At 43.0% G+C, this 20,982-nt stretch overlaps 2 protein-coding genes across 3 annotated transcripts in view; both read left to right on the plus strand.

The window, feature by feature from the left end:
• Positions 1-2,077, plus strand: part of wdr32 (WD repeat domain 32) — an 88,037-nt gene extending 85,960 nt beyond the window's left edge. For both annotated transcript variants that reach the window (XM_072583701.1, XM_072583700.1), the window contains one exon: positions 1,385-2,077. In XM_072583701.1, the coding sequence (XP_072439802.1) occupies positions 1,385-1,753 (369 nt within the window). In that variant the 3' untranslated portion in view covers positions 1,754-2,077. The remainder of the gene's footprint in view (positions 1-1,384) is intronic.
• A 17,987-nt stretch (positions 2,078-20,064) lies between these two features.
• LOC140485524 (diacylglycerol kinase theta) overlaps positions 20,065-20,982 on the plus strand; it is a 176,182-nt gene continuing 175,264 nt past the window's right edge. The window contains 2 exon segments of the mRNA XM_072583703.1: positions 20,065-20,391; positions 20,393-20,552. Of these exon segments, the coding sequence (XP_072439804.1) occupies positions 20,359-20,391; positions 20,393-20,552 (193 nt within the window). The 5' untranslated portion in view covers positions 20,065-20,358.

Consider the following 20,982-nt stretch of genomic DNA (forward strand, 5'->3'; position numbering starts at 1 on the left):
GCATTTGACTGAGTGTGGCATCAAGGAGCCCAAGCAAAACTGGAATCAGTGAGTATCAGGAGGCAAACTCTCCACTGATTGCAGTCATACCTGTCACATAGTTGTGGTTGTCAGAGGTTAGATTAGAGTGGTGCTGGAAAAGCACAGCCAGTCAGGCAGCATCTGAGGAGCAGGAAAATCGACTGCTGAAGGGCTTTTGCCTGAAACGTCGATTTTCCTGCTCCTCGGATGCTGCCTGACCAGCTGTGCTTTCCCAGCACCACTCTAATCTAGACTCTGCTTTCGGACATCTGCAGTCCTCATTTTTGCCTAGTTGTCGGAGGTTAGTCATTTCAGCCCAGGACATCTCTGCAGGGGTTTCTTAGGGTAGTGTCCTAGACCAAACCATTTTTAGTTGTTTATCAATGACGTTCCCTCCATCATAAGGAGAGAATGGGGATGTTAGCACCGTTTTCAAGTTCTCTGATACTGAAATAGTGCAAATTAAAGAAGATCTGGACAATATACAGGCTTGAGCTGACAAATGGCAAGTTAGATTTTGTGCCACAAAAATGCCAGGCAATGACCAACTCCAATAAGATACAATTTAATCACAACCCCTTGACATTTAATAGTGTTAGCATTACTGAATCACCCAGGATAAATATCCTTGGGGGGGTTACCATCAACAAGTAACTTAACTAGACTTGACTCATAAACACAGTGGCTACAAGAGCAGGTTAGAGGCTAGGAATTTTGTGGCAAATAACTCACCACCTGACTCCCTAAAGCCTGTTCACCATCTACAAGGTACAAGTCAGGAGTGTGATGGAATACTAGGTAAAACTCCCCACTTGCCTGGATGGGTGCAATTCCACAATACTCAATATGTTTGACACCATACATGACAAAGCAGCTCACTTGATTGGCAGCACATTCACAAGCATCCATGCCCTTCACACTGACACTCAGCAGCAGCAACGTGTACTATTTACAAGATGCACTGCAGAAATTCATGAGTGATCCTTTGACAGCACTTTCAAAGCCTATGACCAGTTCCATCTAGAAGGACAAGGGCAGCAGATACATAGGAATGCCATCATCTCCAGGTTACCTTCCAAGCCACTCACCATCCTGACTTGGAAATAGATCACGGTTCCTTCAAGGTTATCAGGTGAAAATTCTGAAATTCTTTCCTATGAGGGCATTGTGGGTCAATCTACAGCATGTGGACTGCAGCAGTTAAAGAAACCAGCTCACTACCATCTTCTGAAAGACAACAAGGGGTGAGCAATAAATGCTGGTCAGCCAGTGATGTCCATATACCAAGAGTGAATAGAAAACAAGGAGCTTGTGAGAGGTAATGGAAGAGGTCATCAATCTTTTATATTTTTCTTTTTATTAGTGGACTTGCATCTATGAGTTTCAGGACGGGCCTCCAGTTCGTGCATCTGCTCCGCGTTGCTCCCTCTGCCTTACACACTATATTGAAGAAGCTAATGTGGGTCGTGGTTACATCAAAGAACTTTGTTTCAGTCCAGACGGTCGACTGATTTGCTCTCCTTTTGGTTATGGAATCCGCTTGTTGGGTTTTGATAGCCAGTGCAATGAACTCTGTGATTGCTTACCCAGAGAACCCACTGCACTGCAGGAAGTTAGAACTATTTATTCTCATAGTGATGTTGTGCTTACAACAAAATTTTCACCAACTCATTGTCAGCTTGCCTCTGGGTGCCTTAGTGGACAAGTTTACCTATACCAGCCAAAGTTCTGAGTGACCTGAAATACTTGAAAGAAGTGTTGAACATCAAGCAAATTGTTTCAATAACTAGTAGTTGATGTTTAAGGTATTTGATGTCAGGGTTCAAAATCCGAATTTAATACAGTTTTCAGTGCAATACAATAAACCATTACTTGTCAGCAACAGGTACAGAAGTTCATACTATTTCTTTTCTGAAGTTTGCTGTAAAGAACGATCTTTTCCTCTGCTATTAATGTGAAATTATACCAGTGCATTGTATGGTAAGTTTGTCTGCTTGCATTTGTAAAATCTTGAAAAAATACAGTTCAGTTAGTAAAACATCAAATGAGTTTAAAAGCACTGCTGGTCCATTCATAAACATTTACATTTCAGCTTGTATTATATTCACCTGTTGTTTTTGTTCAAATGCAATGTTAGCAAAAATATTTGTTAATTTTTCTATACATATTGAGTTTAACAGTGGAATTAAATTATTTAAATTCAGATGCAAATGAACCTTGTGTTTGATGTGAAAACTTGGCTTAACCAGACATTGAATTGAAACAGCTAGAGGATGCATGCAACTAACATACACTGATATCAAATTCATATGGTTGAGTGTTAGTCAACTTTTAATAAAGCAATTAGCATGATCCAAATTCATTTAAACTTTCCTTATTTGTAACACTAAATTTTAATTCCAATATATCAGTATTAATTAGTCTACTGTAATGAATGTAAAGCACTTGACATGTACTAGTGCTGTTACTTTTGAACTTGTAACATTGAATTGTAATTCTCAAATGTATTGGTAATGTAATTATAGTGTATAGAAAACTCCAATAGGTGTTTTCTGATTATATCATTTTGGCCATGTACAATTTTACTGTTTTGACACTGCCGAGTGTGAAGTCAGCGAATATTTGTAGAATAATTGCTAATCCCTGTTTAGAATATATAGTCTGAGATGGCTCAACTTGTTCATGTCTGGCCAGGTTTCCTAAGCTGAACTAGTCCCCTTTGCCTTTGTTTTGCCCATATCCCTCTAAACCTTTTCTATCTGTGGACCTATCTAAATGTTTTTTTTGTTCAGAAACTCTGCCAAGAGCCCTTGGATCTTTTATTTAACTTAACCTAGTTTTCTAATCAGGAGGAGAAAGTGAGATTAGAGTCAAGCAGTGTGGTGCTGGAAAAGCACAGCTGGTAAGGCAGCACCCGAGGAGCAGGAGAGTCAACATTTCGAGCGTAAGCTCTTCGTCAGGAATGTTGAAGAGCTTATGCTCGAAACATCGATTCTCCTGCTGCTTGGATGCTGCCTAACTGGCTGTGCTTTTCTAGCAGCACATGTTTTGAGTCTAGTTTTCTAATCACTCTGTCCAGAGATATTATTACACACTACTGGAACAGGTGAAACATGAATGTGGGCCTCACGCCCTAGAGGTAGGGTCACTATTTTTTCTTTCTGCAGACCTATGTCTTTTCTTCAGGAACTCTACCATTGTGCATCAAGAGCCCTTGAGTCTACATTGTTTTTGTTATTTAACCTCTTTTTTTTTTTCTAGTCACCCTGTTTGGAGATGTTACCAAATGTCTTTTTAATTTGGAATTGTACCAGTCTCTACCAATTCCTTTGGCAGCTCGTTCCATGTGTGAAAATGTTGTCCTTCAGGACCTTTTTTAAATCTTCCCCATCTCACTTTCAACCTATACCCTCTAGTTTTGGACTTTCCTGCCGCGTGGAAAAGACCTTGGCTATTCACCTTATCTGTGGCCCTCATGATTTTATAAACCTCTATAAGATCGGCTCTCAGCCTCCTACACTCCAGGAAAAAAAAGTCTCAGCCTATCAATATAATGCAAACCTTCTGGTGTTGGTAACATCCTTGTAAATCTGTTTGCAGTGTTGCTCATTTAATAATTTCCATTTTATAGCAAGCCGACCAGAATTGTATGCAGTATTCCAAATCTGACTTTATCAATATCTGGTACGGCTGTAACATGATGTCCCAACTCTTTGTATTCATTGTGCTCTGAATGATGAAGGCAACAGTGCCATACATATTCATCACTCTATCTGTGACACCACTTTAAAGGAACTTTGTACCTGCAACCCTAGGTCTCTCTGATCAACAACATTCCTCAGGGCTCTGCTAATAACTCTGTAAATCCTTTCCTGGTTTGTCATACCAAAATGCAAATCCTCACATTAAATTCCATCTATGATTCCAGGGCAATGATAAATTGGTCATTTTTTATATTGATTTTTTTAAAAAATATCCAGATGTTTGAACTAAGCATCAAGAAAAATGTTCGAGTGTAGCAATGAGCTGAAAAATTGTTAGGATGAAATTTGAATTGTTGAAATACCCTGACTGGACCATTGTAATAAAACTTCCTTAAGATGGTTTCAGGATATCAATTAAGTATCATCATCATAAGTATTAAAGGGGATCCACGTGGAAGTGGATTGTGTTGGGGAAAAGTCACTGGACTGGAAACCTTTATTTTGAATAAAATAATTTTGCTAATCATTGTGAAAAGATAATACGGGAACAGGAAAACTAGCATTTTAATAGACATGATATTCTGTATTAAAATTCAACCTTCCAACATGAATCATTACCATTTTTCCAGATTGATCTCAATCTGCTACTTTTCAGTTCAGCTCTGAATCCTGTCAATGTCCTGTTGCAATCTACAACAGCCCTCCACACCATCCTTTGTGGCATCAGCAAATGTACTAACCCACCCTTCCACTTCTTCATCCAAGTCATTTATAAAAATCACGAAGAGCAGAGGTCCCAGCAGATCTTTGCAGAACACCACTGGTTACCGTCCTGCAGGCTGAACACTTTTCATGTAGTACCACTTATATATCCAGACAGCCAAATTTCCCTATAGCCCATGCCTCCTTACTTTATGAATGAGCCTACTGTGAGGAACCTTATTAAACATCTTGCTAAAATCCATATATACCACATCCACTACTTTACCTTCGTCGAGGTGCTCTGTCATATCTTCAACCTCAAAGAAATCAATAAGGCTTGTGAGGCATGACCTGTCCCTCACAAAGCCATGCTCTCTCTAATCAAACTGTGCTTTTCCAAATAATCACAAAAAACATGTTTCCAATAATTTGCTTACCATTGATGTAAGACTAACTGGTTTGTAATTCCCAGAGTTATCCCTATTCTCTTCGTTGAATAAGGGAACAACATTTGCCACCCTCCAATCATCTAGTACTACAGTAGACAGTGAGTACGCAAAGATTATCACCAAAGGCACACAGCAATCTCTTGCCTTGCTTCCTGTAATAATCTTGGGTATATCCCATCTGTCCCAGGGGACTTTTCTTTCCTCATGTTTTTCAGAATTTCCAGCACAACCTGTTTCAGCATATCTGCCTGTTGCACACTGTCCTCGCAAATGACAAGGTTCCTCTCATGAGTGAATACTGAAGCAAAATATTCATTAAGGACCTCCCTTACCACCTCTGATTCCAGGCACAAGTTCCCTCTGCTATCCCTGATTGGCCCTAACCTCACTCGTCTTGGGGTTTTCCTTAATCCTATCAGCCAAGACTAGACCACTTTTCCATGACCACTTCTAGCTCTCCTAAGTCCATTCTTCAGTTCCTTCCTGTTTACCTTGTAACCCTCTAGAGCCCTGGATGATCCTTGCTTCCTCAGCCTTGCTTCCTTCTTCTACTTGACCAAATGTTCCATGTCCCTTATCATCCAAGGGTCCTTCACCCTACCATCCCTTCCTTGTCTCTTGGACAAATCTATCCAACACTCACAGCAAGTGTTCCCTAAACAACCTCCACATTTCTGTTGTGCATTTCCCTGAGAATATCTACTCCCAATTTATGCTGCACAGTTCCTGCCTAATAGCATTGTAATTCACCTTAGCTCAATTCAATACTTTCCCACACCGTCTGTTCCTATCCCTCTTTTTGACTATAGTAAAGGTCAGGGAGTTGCGATCATTATCATTGAAATGCTCTTCCACCCGAGAGATCTGACATCCGACCTGGTTCATTGCCAAGCACCAAATCCAATATGGCTTCCGCTCTAGTCAGTCTATCAAATACTTGGATCAGTAATCCTTCCTGGGCACACCTGACAAAATCTGATCCATCCAAACAATTTGCACTAAAGGAGGTTCCAATCAATATCAGGGAAGTTGAAGTCACCCATGAAAACAATCGTTATTCCTGCACCTTTCCAAAATCTGCCTCCCAATTTGCTTCTCCATGTCTCTGTTGCTGTTGGGGGTGGGGAGTCTACAGAAAACTCCCAAGAAAGTGACTGCTCCTTTCCTGTTTCTGACTTCCATCCATACTGACACGGTGGACAAACCATCCTCGATGACCTCCCTTTCTCAGCTATGACACTATCCCTGATTAGCAATGCCACTCCCCCACCACTTTTACCTCCCTATTTCTTTTGAAACATCTAAACCCCAGAACATCCAACAACCGTATCCAAGTCTCTGTAATGGCCACAGCATTGTAGATCATGGATCAGTACTTGGAGCTAAGTTCATCATTTTTGTGTTAAAATAGACACATTTAAACCCATCATACTGACTTCAACCTTTCCCTATCAACTGTCTGTCCTTCCTCACAGACTCTCTGTACATTGTATCTGGCTGTTCACCAGCTTCCCCCATCCTCTAATCCATTGTTGCGGTTCCCAACCCCTGCCAAACTAGTTTAAACTCTCCCGAAGAGCTCTAGCAAACCTTCTCCCCAGGATATCGGTGCCCCTCCTGTCCTTCTTGTACAGGTCCCACCTTCCCCAGAAAATATTTCCAATGATCCACCTATCTGAAGCCCTCCCTCCTACACCAGCTCTGCTGCCATATGTTCAGCTGCACCCGTTCTCTGTTCCTAGCTTTGCTACCAATGCCATGGGATAATAATCATGAGATTACTACTGTGATCATTCTGCCTTTTAGCTTCCAACCTAACTCCCTATATTTACTTTTTAGATCCTCATCCCTTTTCCTAGCTATGTCTTTGGTACCGATGTGTATCACAATTTCTAGCTCCTCTCTCTCCCCCTTAAGAATCCTGTGGACTCTATCTGAGACATCCCCGACTGTGGCACCCAGGAGACAACATACCAACCAGGAGTCTCGTTTGCGATCACAAAGTCTCCTGTGTGTTCCTCTCACCACTGAATCTCCTACCAGTATCATTCTCCTATTCTCCTATCTTCTGAGCCACAGAGCCAGGCTCAGTGCCAGAGACATGGCTCCGGAGGCTTTCTCCTGGTAGGTCGCCCCCTGCAACAGTATCCAAAGCGGTATACGTATTTTTGAGAGGTACAGCTACAGGGGATCCCTGCACTATCTTGCCTATTCCCTTTCCCACTCCTGACGATCACCCCGCTACCTTTATCCTGTAACTTAGGTGTGACTACCTCCTGATAACTCCTCTCTATCACCCCATTAGCCTCCCAAATGATCTGAAATTCATTCAGCTCCAGTTCCGTAATGCAGTCTGTGATGAGCTGGAGTTGGGTGCACTTCTCACAGGTGAAGTCAGCAGGGACTCAAGTGATGATGCTTACTTCTCACATCCTGCAAGAGGAGCAAGCAACTGCCCTAGTTTCCATCCCCTCTGATATAAATGGCCAAAAGACATTTAAAAAACCTTTACCTTACCAACCGGGAACACACTTTTTTTTGGTTAGAGAAGGATGACGGGTGAGAGACATGACACATATAGTGTTTTGGGTTTAGCCATTGCCTCAATATATTAGTTCACTTACCCAGCAGTCCCTATGTCTAATTCTGCTCCTGTTCAGCCTTTGCTCTGTCAATTCATGAGCTAAATATTCAAACTTACCTTCCTAGCTGCCCCCAGTTTATAATCTCTACGCCTTGGAGTGGTGGAGTCAAGAACTAGAGGGCATAGGTTTAGGGTGAGAAGGGAAAAATTTTAAATGGACCTAAGGGGCAACTTATTCAAGCACAAAGTGGTGTGTATATGGAATGAGCTGCTAGAGGAAGTGATGAAGGCTGGTACAATTACAACATTTAAAAGACATCTGGATGGGTATATGAATAGGAAGGGTTTTGAGGGATAAGGGCCAAGTTTTGATAAATGGGACTAGATTAGGTTAGGGTATCTGGTCAACGTGGATGAGTTGTTTCCGTGCTGTACATCTCTATTACTCCTGCTGCTGAAATGGAGGTTGCTGATTCAGGACGTAATCTAAGAAAAAGTATTAATGTCTGTATCTCAAACACGAGTAGGATCAGAATTCATTAGGCAGCAATGATCCTTGTGTTCCTAATGCTTCACAGAATTGTATAAACTTAGAGCAGATGCCTCAACACACTGGAGAGCTACCTTTCTTAAGATCCTACAAATTTGGTGGCAAATAGAGTCCGGCAGCAACATCTTTTCCCAATGCAACATGTCCTGCATTGAGATGTGGATCAGTCAAAACCAGTTCCATTGGACAGGATGTGTTAATTTGCTTGACTCAAAGCAATTATTCTACAAAGTTCAGGAGCATGCCAGAAATACTCCAAAGATACCTGCCAACTGTTGGAAGTCTCTGGTTTGTGACAGACACATACTGATTTGGGAAGGCACCACACTCATCAGCCTTCATTGAGAAGGGCAGCATGGTGGCTCAGTGGTTAGTGCTGCTACCTCACAGCGTCAGGGACCCAGGTTTGATTCCAGCCTCAGGTGACTGCGTGGGTTTCCTCTGGATGCCCCAGTTTCTCCCTCAGTCCAAAGATGTCCAGGTTAGGTAGACTGACTGTGCTAAATTTCCCAGAGTATCAAGGGATGCGTGGGTTAGGTGGATTAGCCATGAGGAGTGCAGGGTTACATGGATAGGGTAGCAGTTGGGTCTGGGTGGGATGCTCCTCAAAGGGTGTGTGGACTCAGTGGGCCTAATAGCCTGCTTACACACTCGGGAATTCTATCTGTAGAGGTGATATCGAGTGTCGGGGAGCACAGAAACCTCCAATTAACCCATCTACCTGAACCTTCACTGTCTGACTCTTATGCTTAACAGCCATTTCAGAAATCATTGAACCAAAGTGAAAGCAAGCCTTTCTTGATCCTGATGGACTGCTTAATGATGGTTATCTTTTTCATTAGGGTATTTTAGATGAAGGGTAGTGTCTGTTTATCTTCACATTTCCTGCAGAAGGTCCTTTTACACAAACAGAACAAAGTCTTATTAGACTTGAAAAGTTAACTATTTCTCTCTCCACAGATGCTGCCAGACCTGCTGGGTTTTTCTAGTACTCCGTTTTTATTTTAGATTTCAAATATGTACAGCATTTTGCTTTCATCCCTTTCAAGAAGCTGTTTGTTATTTAAATTCACAAGGCTCCCCCACCATTAAAAGTTGACGACGGCTGTGACTTGCTCATGTTTTCAATGATTAGTTGAGAATGTCAAAAATCATTATTTGCAATTTCATCAACTGACATCATCCAACTTTAATCCTTCCTCATTTCAAATGCATATTGAGGGATCGTAACCCATGTCTCAATCCAGTATGCTCAAAGAAGAATGATTACAGAGAATTGAAGAAAAGTTTGTCTAAAGTGGGCTTTACATTAACAAAAGATTAAATGTGAGCAGTGAAGAATGTAAACAGGATAAAGATATTTTATAATGCTTAGCAAAAATTTATTTTGATCAAGAAGGACACAATGAGAAGGATGAACCACTCATAGTTAACAAACATATCAAATCAAAAGCAAAGGCATTCAGAGTTGTGAAAACTTGACAAGTCAGAGAATTGTGATTTTTTTTTAAGAACCATAAGAATTGTGTTATTCAATCCATCGAGACTACTCTGCATATCGATCATGGCTGATATGTTTCTCAACTCCCATCCCCTGTCTTCTCCCCATAACCTTTGATCCCTTTACTAATCAAGAACCTATCTATCTCTGACTCAAATACATTCAATGACTCAGCCTCCATGGTCTTCTGTGCAGTGAGTTCCACAGACTCAACTTATGGCTGAAGAAATTCCTCCTCATTTCAGTTTTAAAGGGTCATCCCTTCACTGTGAGGCTGTGCCCTCCGGTCCTAGTCTCTTTTATTAGTGGAAACATGTTCTCCATGTCCATTCTATCCAAGCTGCTCAGTATTCTGTAAATTTCAATGAGATTCCCACTTCATACTTCCAAGTGTAGACCCCGAGTCCTCGACCAATCCTCATGTGACAGGCCCTTCCTTCCCGGGATCATTCTTGTGAACATCCTTTGGACTCTGTCCAAGGCCAACATATCCTTCCTCAAAACAGGACTCAAAACTGCTCACCATGTTCCAAATGTGGTCTCACAAGAGCCTTATACAGCCTCAGTAGTACATGCCTGCTCTTCTAGCCCTCTGGAAATGAATACTGACATTGCATTTGCCTTCCTAACTTTTTTGACAACTTAATCTGCATGTTAACACTTCAGATTTCTGAAGACTTCCCCATTTAGAAAATGGTCTGTTCCTCTTCTTATCAAAGTGCTTAATCTCTCAGTTTCCCACATTGTATTTCATCTGCCACTTCTTTGCCCACTTTCCTTGCTTGATCATACTTTCTGCAGCATCCCTGCTTCCTCAACACTACCTATCCCTCCACCTATCTTTGTCTCATTGCCATTAACTCCTTCGTCCGATTCTTAATGTATAATAATAATTGTGGTCCCAACATAGATTCCTGTGAAATTCAAGTAATCACCACCTGCCATCCTGAACAAGATCCCTTTACCCCTACTGTCTGCTTTCTGCCAGTCAGCCAATCCTCAATCCATGCCAGTACTTTTTCCTGAACACCATGAATTCTTATTTTGCAGCCTCCTGTATGGCGCCTTGTCAAAGGCCTTCTGGAAATCCAAACAGATCACACCTACTGGCTCTCCTTTGTCTAACTTGCTCATTATCACCTCAGCAGATTTGTCAGGCATGATCTTTCCTTGACAAAGACAAAAGCAAGTACTGCAGATGCTTGAGATTAGAGTTGAGAGTGTGGTGCTGGAAAAGCACAGCAAGTCAGGCAGCATCCGAGGAGCAGGAAAATCAACGTTTTGGGCAGGAATTCCTGATGAGGGGCTTTTGTCCGAAACGTTGATTTTCCTGCTCCTCAGATGCTGCCTGACCTGTTGTGCTTTTCCAGCACCATATCCTTGACTTCCCTTGACAAAGCCATGCTGGTTCAGCCCTATTCTACCCTATACTTCCAAGTACTTCGCAGTCTGAATGTTAATAACAGATTCTGAAATCTTTTCAAGGACTGACATCAAGCTAACCAGCCTATAGTTTCTCATCATCTGCCTCACCTCCTTAAACAGGGGTATTACATTAACCATTTTCCAGTCCTTTAGGACTCTCCCTGACTCCAGTGATTCCTGAATTGAATCCACCAATGCCTCCATAATCTTCTCAACTATCTACTTAGGAATTCTGGGGTATGATCCATTGGTCTGGGTGACTTACCCACCTTTAGACCTTTCAGCTTCCCAGCACCTTCTCCGTAATGATGGCCACTGTAATCACACCTGTCCCCGACTCTCTTAAGTTCTGATACGTTGCTGGTATCTTCCACTGTGCAAACAAATGCAAAGTACTTATTCAGTTCCTCCACTTTTTTTGTTCCCCATTACTATTACTCCAGCCTCATTTTCCAGTGGTCCCATGCCCATTCTTGCCTCTCCCTTATCTTTTACATACCTAAAAGTACGTGATTTTTGTATTACTAACTAGCTCACTCTCATATTTCATTTTCTCCCACTTTATTGCTTTTTTAGTTATACTGTGCTGGTTTTTATAGGCATCCCACTAATTTTCACCACATAGTATGCCTCTTCTTTTGATTTTGAGCTGTCCCTGACTTTCCTTGTCAGCCATGGTTGCCTCGTCCTCCCTTTAGTACGTTTCTTCTTCCTTGGGATGAATATTTGCTGTATCTCCTGAATTACCACCAGAAACTCTTACCATTGCTGCTCCACCATCTTCCCTGCTAGGCTCCCCTCCCAATCAACTCTGGGCAGCTCCTCCCTCAGGTCTTTGCAGTTGCATTTACAGAACAACCTCGGTTATCCAAACATCAATTATCCGAATTCCGGATTATCCGAACAAGATCTCGAGGTATCTTCCTTCCTTCCTTCTGCATCCACCAGGAATGGTAAGGAACTGTAAGATCATTTGTTGACATGTATTCATTTAAACAACGGAAGTATTTGATTTACAAATTATCCACTACTGCAGCCACTAAGAAATTGTCCTTGATCTGAAAACAATGTACTGTATCAAGTCTTATTGCAAAGGTAATCATACACTTTACATTGCGCCAAATGTCAGTTTGCAGTAACATTTTTACCGAGGTGTTTTCATTTTGTAATGTGTTAAAATGCTGATAAACTCTACAGTGTAAATACCCTCCAGCAGGAAAGGATTGTACAAACAGATTGTCGCTCTGCACCTTACGAATTAGTTCTGCTTGTGAACTATTTTCACTTTTTGTTTCTGGGGGCATCTATTTTCTGTCGTCATCGACCAGTATTCCCTGCATAGACACAGGTACAATGGTTTGTGTTCAAAATGGGAAGCTCATTTACAACGATGCAGGACAAATTCAATTTAGCATCTCAGTACTTATTATAAAAAATGTAATTAAAACTCTTTCAGAAAGTTTATTGTCGCACGCGTATAGACCTTATACTCGTGTTGTAGTACCTCAAACTACATCTTATCGTTAAAGGAACGGGACTACGCTTGCAAATGTTTGGAGTTACCTGAGAAGCTCTGAATCACTTTAACCTTTCTTTAAAATACTCCCATTTAATTCATGAAACAATTCAATCTATTTTAATCATTTTCAAAATTATCTGCCATCATAAATGCCCTTGTTTTGATTTGATCAAGTTGACTGGTGTAACACACGAGTTGGTGCTTCTGGCTGAGGCTGTGTGTCACTGAGTTCCATTTATCTTGCTACTTTTGTTTGCGATCAGATCAGTTATCCAAACAAATAATAAATACTCTCTGCCCGTCTCATTTGGATAATCAAGGTTGTTCTGTACTCAATTGTAATAAAGTTATATCTGATTCAATCCTCTCCCTCTCAAACTGTATGGTGAATTCTATCATATTATGGTCACTGTCACCTAGGAGTTCCTTTACCTTCAGCTCTCTAATTAAATCTGCTTCATTACACATCACTAAATCCAGAATTGTCTGTTCCCCCTTGTAGGCTTTATCTTGAGCTGTTCCAAAACACCACCTCATAGATATTCCATGGATTCTTTTTCTTGAGATCCGCTACCAACCTGATTTTCCCAGTCCACCTGCATCCTGAAGTTTTCCATGATTATTTTAACAGGGCCTTTCTGACATGCCCTTTCTAGCTCCTGATTTATTTTCCTTTCCCACAGCTTCACTACTGCTAGGGTCTTGTATATAACTCTCATCAGGGTCTTTTTTTGCCTTTGCAGTTTCTCAGAGTCATACAGCACAGAAACAGAGCCTTATGTCCAATCAGTCAATGCCGACCATAATCCCAAACTAAACTAGTCCCACCTGCCTGCTCCTGGCCCATATCCCTCCAAACTTTTCCTATGTATGTATTCAAATGTCTTTTAATCGCTGTAATTGTACTGCATCCACCACCTCCTCAGGAAGTTCATTTTACACACAAACCATCCTCCACGTAAAAAATTGCCTCTTGTCTTTTGTAAAGCTCTCGCCTCTCATCTTAAAAATGTGCCCCCTAGTCTTGAACTGTATCTATACCTCTCATTATTATATAAACTTATCAGGTCGCCTCTCAACCTCCTACACTCCAGTGAAAATAGTCCTGGCCTATCCAGCCTTTCTTTATAATTCAAACCTCCATACCCAGCAACATCCTGGTAAATCTCTTCTGAACCTTCTCCAGCTTAACAATATTCTTCCTATTACTGGGCGACCAGAATTGGACACAGTATTCTAGAAGAGGTCTCATCAATATCCTGTACAACCACAACATGAGTTCCCAACGTCTATACTCAAAGGAGTAAGCAGTGAAGGCAAATGTGCTAAATGCCTTTCTAACCACTCTGTCTACATCTGACACAAATTTCAAAGAATTATGTACCTGAAGTCCTAGGTCCTTCTGTTCTACAACACTTCCCAAAGCCTCACCACTAATGGTATAAGCCCTACCCTTGTTTGCTGTACCAAAATGCAGTACTTCACATTTATCCAGATAGAACTCCATCTGCCACTTTTTAGCCCATTGACTCATTTGATCAAGATCCCTTTGTAATCTGACAAAAACCTTCTTCACTGTCTGCAATGCCATCAATTTTGGGGTCATTCACAATCTTCCTAACCATACTTTCTATATTCTCATCCAAATCATTAATATCAAGATGAAAAGGTGGTGCTGGAAAAGCACAGCAGGTCAGGCAGCATCCAAGAGGCAGGAGAGTCAGTTTCAGGCATAAGCCTTCATTGGGAATGACAAATTTCAAAGAATTATGTACCTGAACCCCTAGGTCCCTCTATTCTACAGGGCGAAAGTGAGGACTGGAGATTAGATTGGTGCTGGAAAACCACAGTCGGTCAGGCAGCATCCAGGGAGCAGGAAAATCGATGTTTCGGGCAGGAGCCCTTTATCACTCTGTCTCCTGCCGTTAAACCAACTATCTATTCAATTGGAACATTGAACGTTACAGCGTAGCACAGGCCCTTAGGCCCTTGATGTTGTGTGGACCTGTGGAACCAATTTGAAGCCCATCTAACCTACACTATTCCATTTTCATCCATCTGTTTATCCAATGACCATTTAAATGCCCTTAAATTTGGCGAGTCTACTACTGTTGCAGGCAGTCCGTTCCATGCCTCTACTACTCTTTGAGTAAAGCAACTACCTCTGATATCTGTCCTATATCTATCACCCTTCAATTTAAAGCTATGTCCCATCGTGATCGCCATCACCATCCGAGGAAAAAGGTTCTCACTGTCCAACCTACCTAACCCTCTGATTATCTTGTATGTCTCAATTAAGTCACCTTGCAACCTTCTTCTCTCTAATGAAAACAACCTTAGGTTCCCCAGCCTTTCCTCATAAGACCTTACCCTTCCACATCCTTCCTTTAATGTGGTGACCAGAACTGTCCACAATACTCCAAATGTGGCTGCACCAGAGTTTTGTACAGCTGCAGTATGACCCCATGGCTCTGAAACTCAATCTCTCTACCATAAGAAGGCACACAGTGTGTTACTTTTTAACAACCCTATCAACCTGGGTGGCAACTCTCAGGGATCTATGTACATGGACACAGACATCTCCCTGCTCGTCTACATCATCAAGAATCTTACCATTATCCCAGTACACTTTATTCCTGTTGCTCCTTCCAAAATGAATCACCTCACACTTTTCTGCATTAAACTCCATTTGCCACCTCTCAGCCCAGCTCTGCAGCTTATCTCTGTCCCTCTGTAACCTGCAACATCCTTCAGCACTATCCACAACTCCACCGACCTTAGTGTCATCCACAAATTTACTAACCTGTCCTTCTATGCCCTCATCTAGGCCATTTGTTAAAATGACAACAGCAGTGGCCCCAAAACAGATCCTTGCAGTACACAACTAGTAACTGAACTCCAGGATGAACATTTCCCTACAACCACCACCATCTGTTTTCTTTCAGCTATTCAATCTCAAATCCAAACTGCTAAATCACCCTCAATCCCATGCCTCTGTATTTTGTGCAATAGCCTACTGTAGGGGATCTTATCAAATATCTTACTGAAATCCACATACACCACATCAACCGCTTTACCCTCATCTACCTGGTTGGTCACCATCTCAAAGAACTCAATAAGGTTTGTGAGGCATAGCCTACCCTTCACAAAACTATGTTGACTATCCCTAATCAACTTATTCCTCTCTAGCTGATTATAAATCCTATTTCTTATAATCTTTTCTAACACTTTACCCACGACCGAAGTAAGGCTCACTGGTCTATAATTACCAGATTTGTCTCTACTCCCCTTCTTGAACAATGGAACAACATTTGCTATCCTCCAGTCTTCTGGCACTATTCCTATAGACAATGACGACATAAAGATCAAAGCCAAAGGCTCGGCAATCTCCTTCCTGCCTTCCCAGAGAATCCTAGGATAAATCCCATCTGGCCCAGGGGACTTATCTATTTTCACACTTTCCAGAATTGCTAACACTTCCTCCTTGCGAATGCCAATCCCATCGAGTCTAGTAGCCTGTATCTCAATACTGTCCTTGACAACATTGTCTTTTTCCAGTGCGAATACTAATGAAAAATCTTCATGAAGCGCTTCTCCTATCTCCTCGGATTCCACGCACAACTTCCCACTAATATCCTTGATTGACCCTAATCTTTCTCTAGTCATTCTTTTATTCCTGATATACCTATAGAAAGCTTTAGGGTTTTCCTTGATCCTACCTGCCAACGACTTCTCATGTCTCCTGGCTCTTTCTTGCTCTCTCTTTAGTTCTTTCCTGGCTAACTTGTAACTCTCAAGCGCCCTAACTGAGCCTTCATGTCTTATCCTAACATAAGCCTTCTTCTTCCTCTTGACAAGAGATTCAACTTCTTTAGTAAACCATGGTTCCCTCGCTTGACCACTTCCTCCCTGCCTGACAGGTATACACTTATCAACACACGCAGTAGCTGTTCCTTGAATAAGCTCTAATTTTCAATTATGCCCATCCCCTGCAGTTTCCTTTCCCATCCTATGCATCCTAAATCTTGTCTAATCACATCGTAATTGCCTATCCCCCAGCAATAACTCTTTCAATAACTCAATCCCTTTCCATCGCTAAAGTAAACATAACCAAATTATAAAGATAAAAATCACACAACACCAGGTTATAGTCAAACAGGTTTAATTGGAAGCACGTTAGCTTTCGGAGCGTCGCTCCTTCATCAGGTGATAGTGGAGGGCTCAATCCCAACACACAGAATTTAGAGCAAAAATTTACAGTGTGATGTAACTGAAATTATACATTGAAAAATTGATTGTCTGTTAAGCCTCTCATCTGGTAGAATACCATGATAGTTTCACTTCTTTCATGTGTCAATCACAAAACCTTTTTTTAAAAAGTTGCATTCTCAGGTTAGCTGTTAACAAATAATAACCAAATAATGGTTACTATCACCAAAGTGCTCACCTACCTCCAAATCTAACACCTGGTCTGGTTCATTACCCAGTACCAAATTCAATGTGGTCTTGCCCCTTGTTGGTTTGTCAGGAAACCATCCTGCACACATTGGACAAAAACTGACCCATCTAAAGTACTTGAACCATAGTATTTCCAGTCGATATTTGGAAAGTTAAAGACCCCGTAACACCTGCCCTATTCTCCCTCCTATCCAGAATTAACTTTGCTATCCTTTCCTCTACATCTCTCTAACTGTTCAGAGGCCTTTAGAAAACTCCCAACAGGGTGACCTCTCCTTTCCTGTTTCTAACCTTAGCCCATTCTACCTCAGTAGACCAGTCCTCAAACGTCCTTTCTGCTACTGTAAGACTGTCCTTGACTAATAATGCCAAACCTCCCCGTCTTTTACTATCTTCTTTATTCTTACTGAAACATTTAAATCCCGGATCTTGCAACAACCATTTCTGTCCCTGCTCTATCCATATCTCCAAAATGGTCACAACTTCAAGTCCCAGGTACCAACCCATGCTGCAAGTTCACCCACCTTATTCTGGATGCACCTGACGTTGAAGTAGAAACACTTCAAACCACCTTCCTGTTTGCTGGTGCACTCTTGCGACCTTGAAACCCTATTTCTGACCTCACTTCTCTCAACCTCCTGGACACTGGAACTACAATTTAGATTCCCATCCCCCTGCTGAATTATTTTAAACCCTCCTGAATAGCATTAGCAAATTCCCCCCCCCCCCCCCCCCCAAGATATTGATACCCCTGTAGTTCAGATGTAGACCATCCTGTTTGTAGAGGTCCCACCTACCCCAGAATAAGCCCAATTATCCAGGTATCCGAAACCCTCCCTCCTGTACCATCCCTGTAGCCACGTGTTCCACTCCTCTCATTTGGCAAGCTCACCTTGAATTCCATGTGACATAACTTTACTACTTAGTCTACCAAATGGAACCTTGTCAAAGGCTTTACTAAACTCCAAATAAACAATGTCTACTCTGCTCTGTCATCATCAGTCTTTTTGATAACTTCCTCAAAAAACTAAATCAAATTTGAGAGACATGATTCTCCTCACACAAAAAGCATGCTGACTATTCCTCATCAATTTTTGTTTAAATGTCCATAAATCCTATCTTTTATATGTATCTCCAACAATTTACCCATAAACAAAGTCAAACTCACAGGTCTATAGTTCCTGGTCTCAACTCCAGCCTAAGCCTTTCAGCTCTACAGCACTCCTTGCTATCGATTTAGTTCATTTCTTCCTAATAAGGCAACTCCATCCCTTCTGCCTGTCTGTCTGTCCTTTCAATAGGATGTGTATCCTTGGATATTAAGTTCCCAGTCTGACTCTCTTGCAGCAACATCTTCTCTGATACCCACATTGTCCTGGCCAATTTCAATTTGCTATGAGGTCATTTACCTTTTGTATTCTGCGTGTATTTAAATACAATACCCTCAATCCTGTGTTGACTGCCCCTCTCTCATAAACTGTCCCCTTATGTGCTGTGCCTGAAGTTACATTCCTGACCTTTTCCATACTTAGTCCTATTACTTGTTCTGGAAACTTTAATAACCTCAGGTTATAGTCCAACAGGTTTAATTGGAAGCACACTAGCTTTCGGAGCGACGATCCTTCATCAGGTGATAGTGGAGGGTTCAATCCTAACACAGAATACTTCAAATGTGGCCAAACTAATGTCCTGTACTGCTGCAAAATGACCTCCCAATAAAGACAAGCTTATCAAATGTCTTCTACTACGACTCCATTTTCAAAGAACTATGAACCTGCAGGCCAAGGTCTCTTTATTCAGCAACACTCCCCAGGACCTTACCATTAGAATTCCTGCTCTGATTTCCATTTCCAAAAAGCAGCATCTCACATGTATCTAAATTAAACTCCATCTGCCATTCCTTGGACTGTCTAATCAAGATCCAATTGTACTCTGAGGTAAGCTTCTTTGCTGTCCACTACACCTCCAATTTTAGAGTCATCTGCAAACTTATAAACTATACTTTCTATGTTTACATCCCAAATCATTTATACAAAAGACAAGAAGCAGTGGACCTAGCACCAATCCTTGGGGCATACTGTTTGTTATAGGCCTCCAGTCTGAAAAGCAACTCCACCACCACCCTGTCTTCTACCTTTAAGCAAGTACTGTATCCAAATTGTAGTTCTCCATGTATCTCTGTGGTCTTACCTTGCCAATCAGTCTATCATGAGGAAGCTTGTTGAAAACCTTATTGAAGTACAAATGGATCACGACCACCGCTCTGCCATCATCGATCCTCTTTGTTACTTCTTCAAAAGACCTCAGTCTTGAGTTGCTAGATATCTTCAAAATCTGTTCCACTTAGTACAGTTATAGTGTCACACAACACAGTGAAGGGTATTGTCAATGTGAAGGTGGAACTTATCTCCACAAGGACTGCACAGTGGTCACATTTTACCGATACTGTAATGAACTGGTATTTGCAACTGGTAGATTGGTGAGGATGATGGATGTCAAGTAGGTTTTTCCCTCATCATCTGTTGCACACCCAGCCTAGCAGCTATGTCCTTTAGAACTGACTTGTTTAATTAGTGCTGCTGCTGTGCACTCCTGCTAGGAGTAATTGAAGTCCCCCACCCAGAATGCATTTAGTGCCTTTGCCACATGAGAACTTCTTTCAAGTGTTGTTCAACATGGAGGAGCACTGATTCATCAACCAAGGGAGGGTGGTAACCAGCAGGAGCTTTCCTTGTCCATGTTTAACTGGATGTCATGGGACTTCATGGGTCCAGAGTCAATATTGACATCTCCCAGGCCAAGTCCCTTTCAAATGCGTACCTCTGCTGGGTCTGTCTTAACAGTGGGACAGGACATATCCAGGATGGTGATGGTGGTTTTTGCCGCATTGTCTCTTAGTTATGTTTCCAAAATTATGACTATGTCAGGCTGGTGTTTGATTAGTCTGTGTGAAACCTCTCCTAATTTTGGCACTAACCTCCAGATGTTACAAAGAAGGACCTTGCAGGCTTGACAGGGCTGTTATAGCCACAGCTAGGTCAGTGCCTGCCGGTCTGTCCAGTTTTAATTATTTGTTGGGACCTTGTAGCGATTATTATAACCCCGGGGTTTGCTCGGCCGTTTCAGAGGGCAGCTGAGAGTCAAGTCCATGACTGTGGGTTTAAACTCACATGTAGATCAGACCAGGTGAAGGTGGCAGATCTCCTCCTGACCAACCAGCTGGGTGTTTGACATTTGGCAATATTTTATGGTTATCAATATAATTCCCCTCGCCCCTTCCTCAGTTACTCTGTCTCTGTCTTATTTACCGGCCTCCCCCCGGGGGAGCGGCCCCTACCCCCAGGGCGGGATGTGAACAGGAGGCTGGGCCCAAGGCCCCGGGCTCCGCCCAGCTCTCAGGCGGCCTGGGAGGCGGGCCGTTCGGCTGACGGGCGGCGGCGGGCGGATGGCGGACAACTGGGGCCGCGCGAGCCCGAACGGGGAGCCCGAGCCCGAGCCGCGAGAAGGCGGCAGCGGCGGGGGGTCATCGCCGGCATCTGGGCCACGGGCACCGTCTGAGGAAAGTGACCCTGAGCAAACCGACCTTCTGTCAGCACTGCACCGACTTCATCTGGGGGCTCGGCGGCTTCGAGTGCGACCGTGAGTCCGGGGGGGGGGGGGGGAGGAGAGGGGGGAGAGAGGGGGGGGGGGGAGAGAGGGGGAGAGAGGGGGGGGGGAGAGAGGGGGAGAGAGGGGGGGGGGGAGAGAGGGGGGGGGGGAGAGAGGGGGGAGAGAGGGGGGGGGGGAGAGAGGGGGAGAGAGGGGGGGGGAGGGAGAGAGGGGGAGAGAGGGGGGGGGGGAGAGAGGGGGGGGGGAGAGAGGGGGAGAGAGGGGGGGGGGGAGAGAGGGGGGGGGGGAGAGAGGGGGAGAGAGGGGGGGGGGGGGAGAGGGGGGGGGGGGGGAGAGAGGGGGGGGGGGGGGAGAGAGGGGGAGAGGGGGGGGGGGGAGAGAGGGGGAGAGAGGGGGGGGGAGAGAGGGGGAGAGAGGGGGGAGAGAGGGGGGGGGAGAGAGGGGGGGGAGAGAGGGGGGG

This window comes from Chiloscyllium punctatum, chromosome 14, assembly GCF_047496795.1.
Source record: "Chiloscyllium punctatum isolate Juve2018m chromosome 14, sChiPun1.3, whole genome shotgun sequence".
Taxonomy (NCBI): Eukaryota; Metazoa; Chordata; class Chondrichthyes; order Orectolobiformes; family Hemiscylliidae; genus Chiloscyllium; species Chiloscyllium punctatum.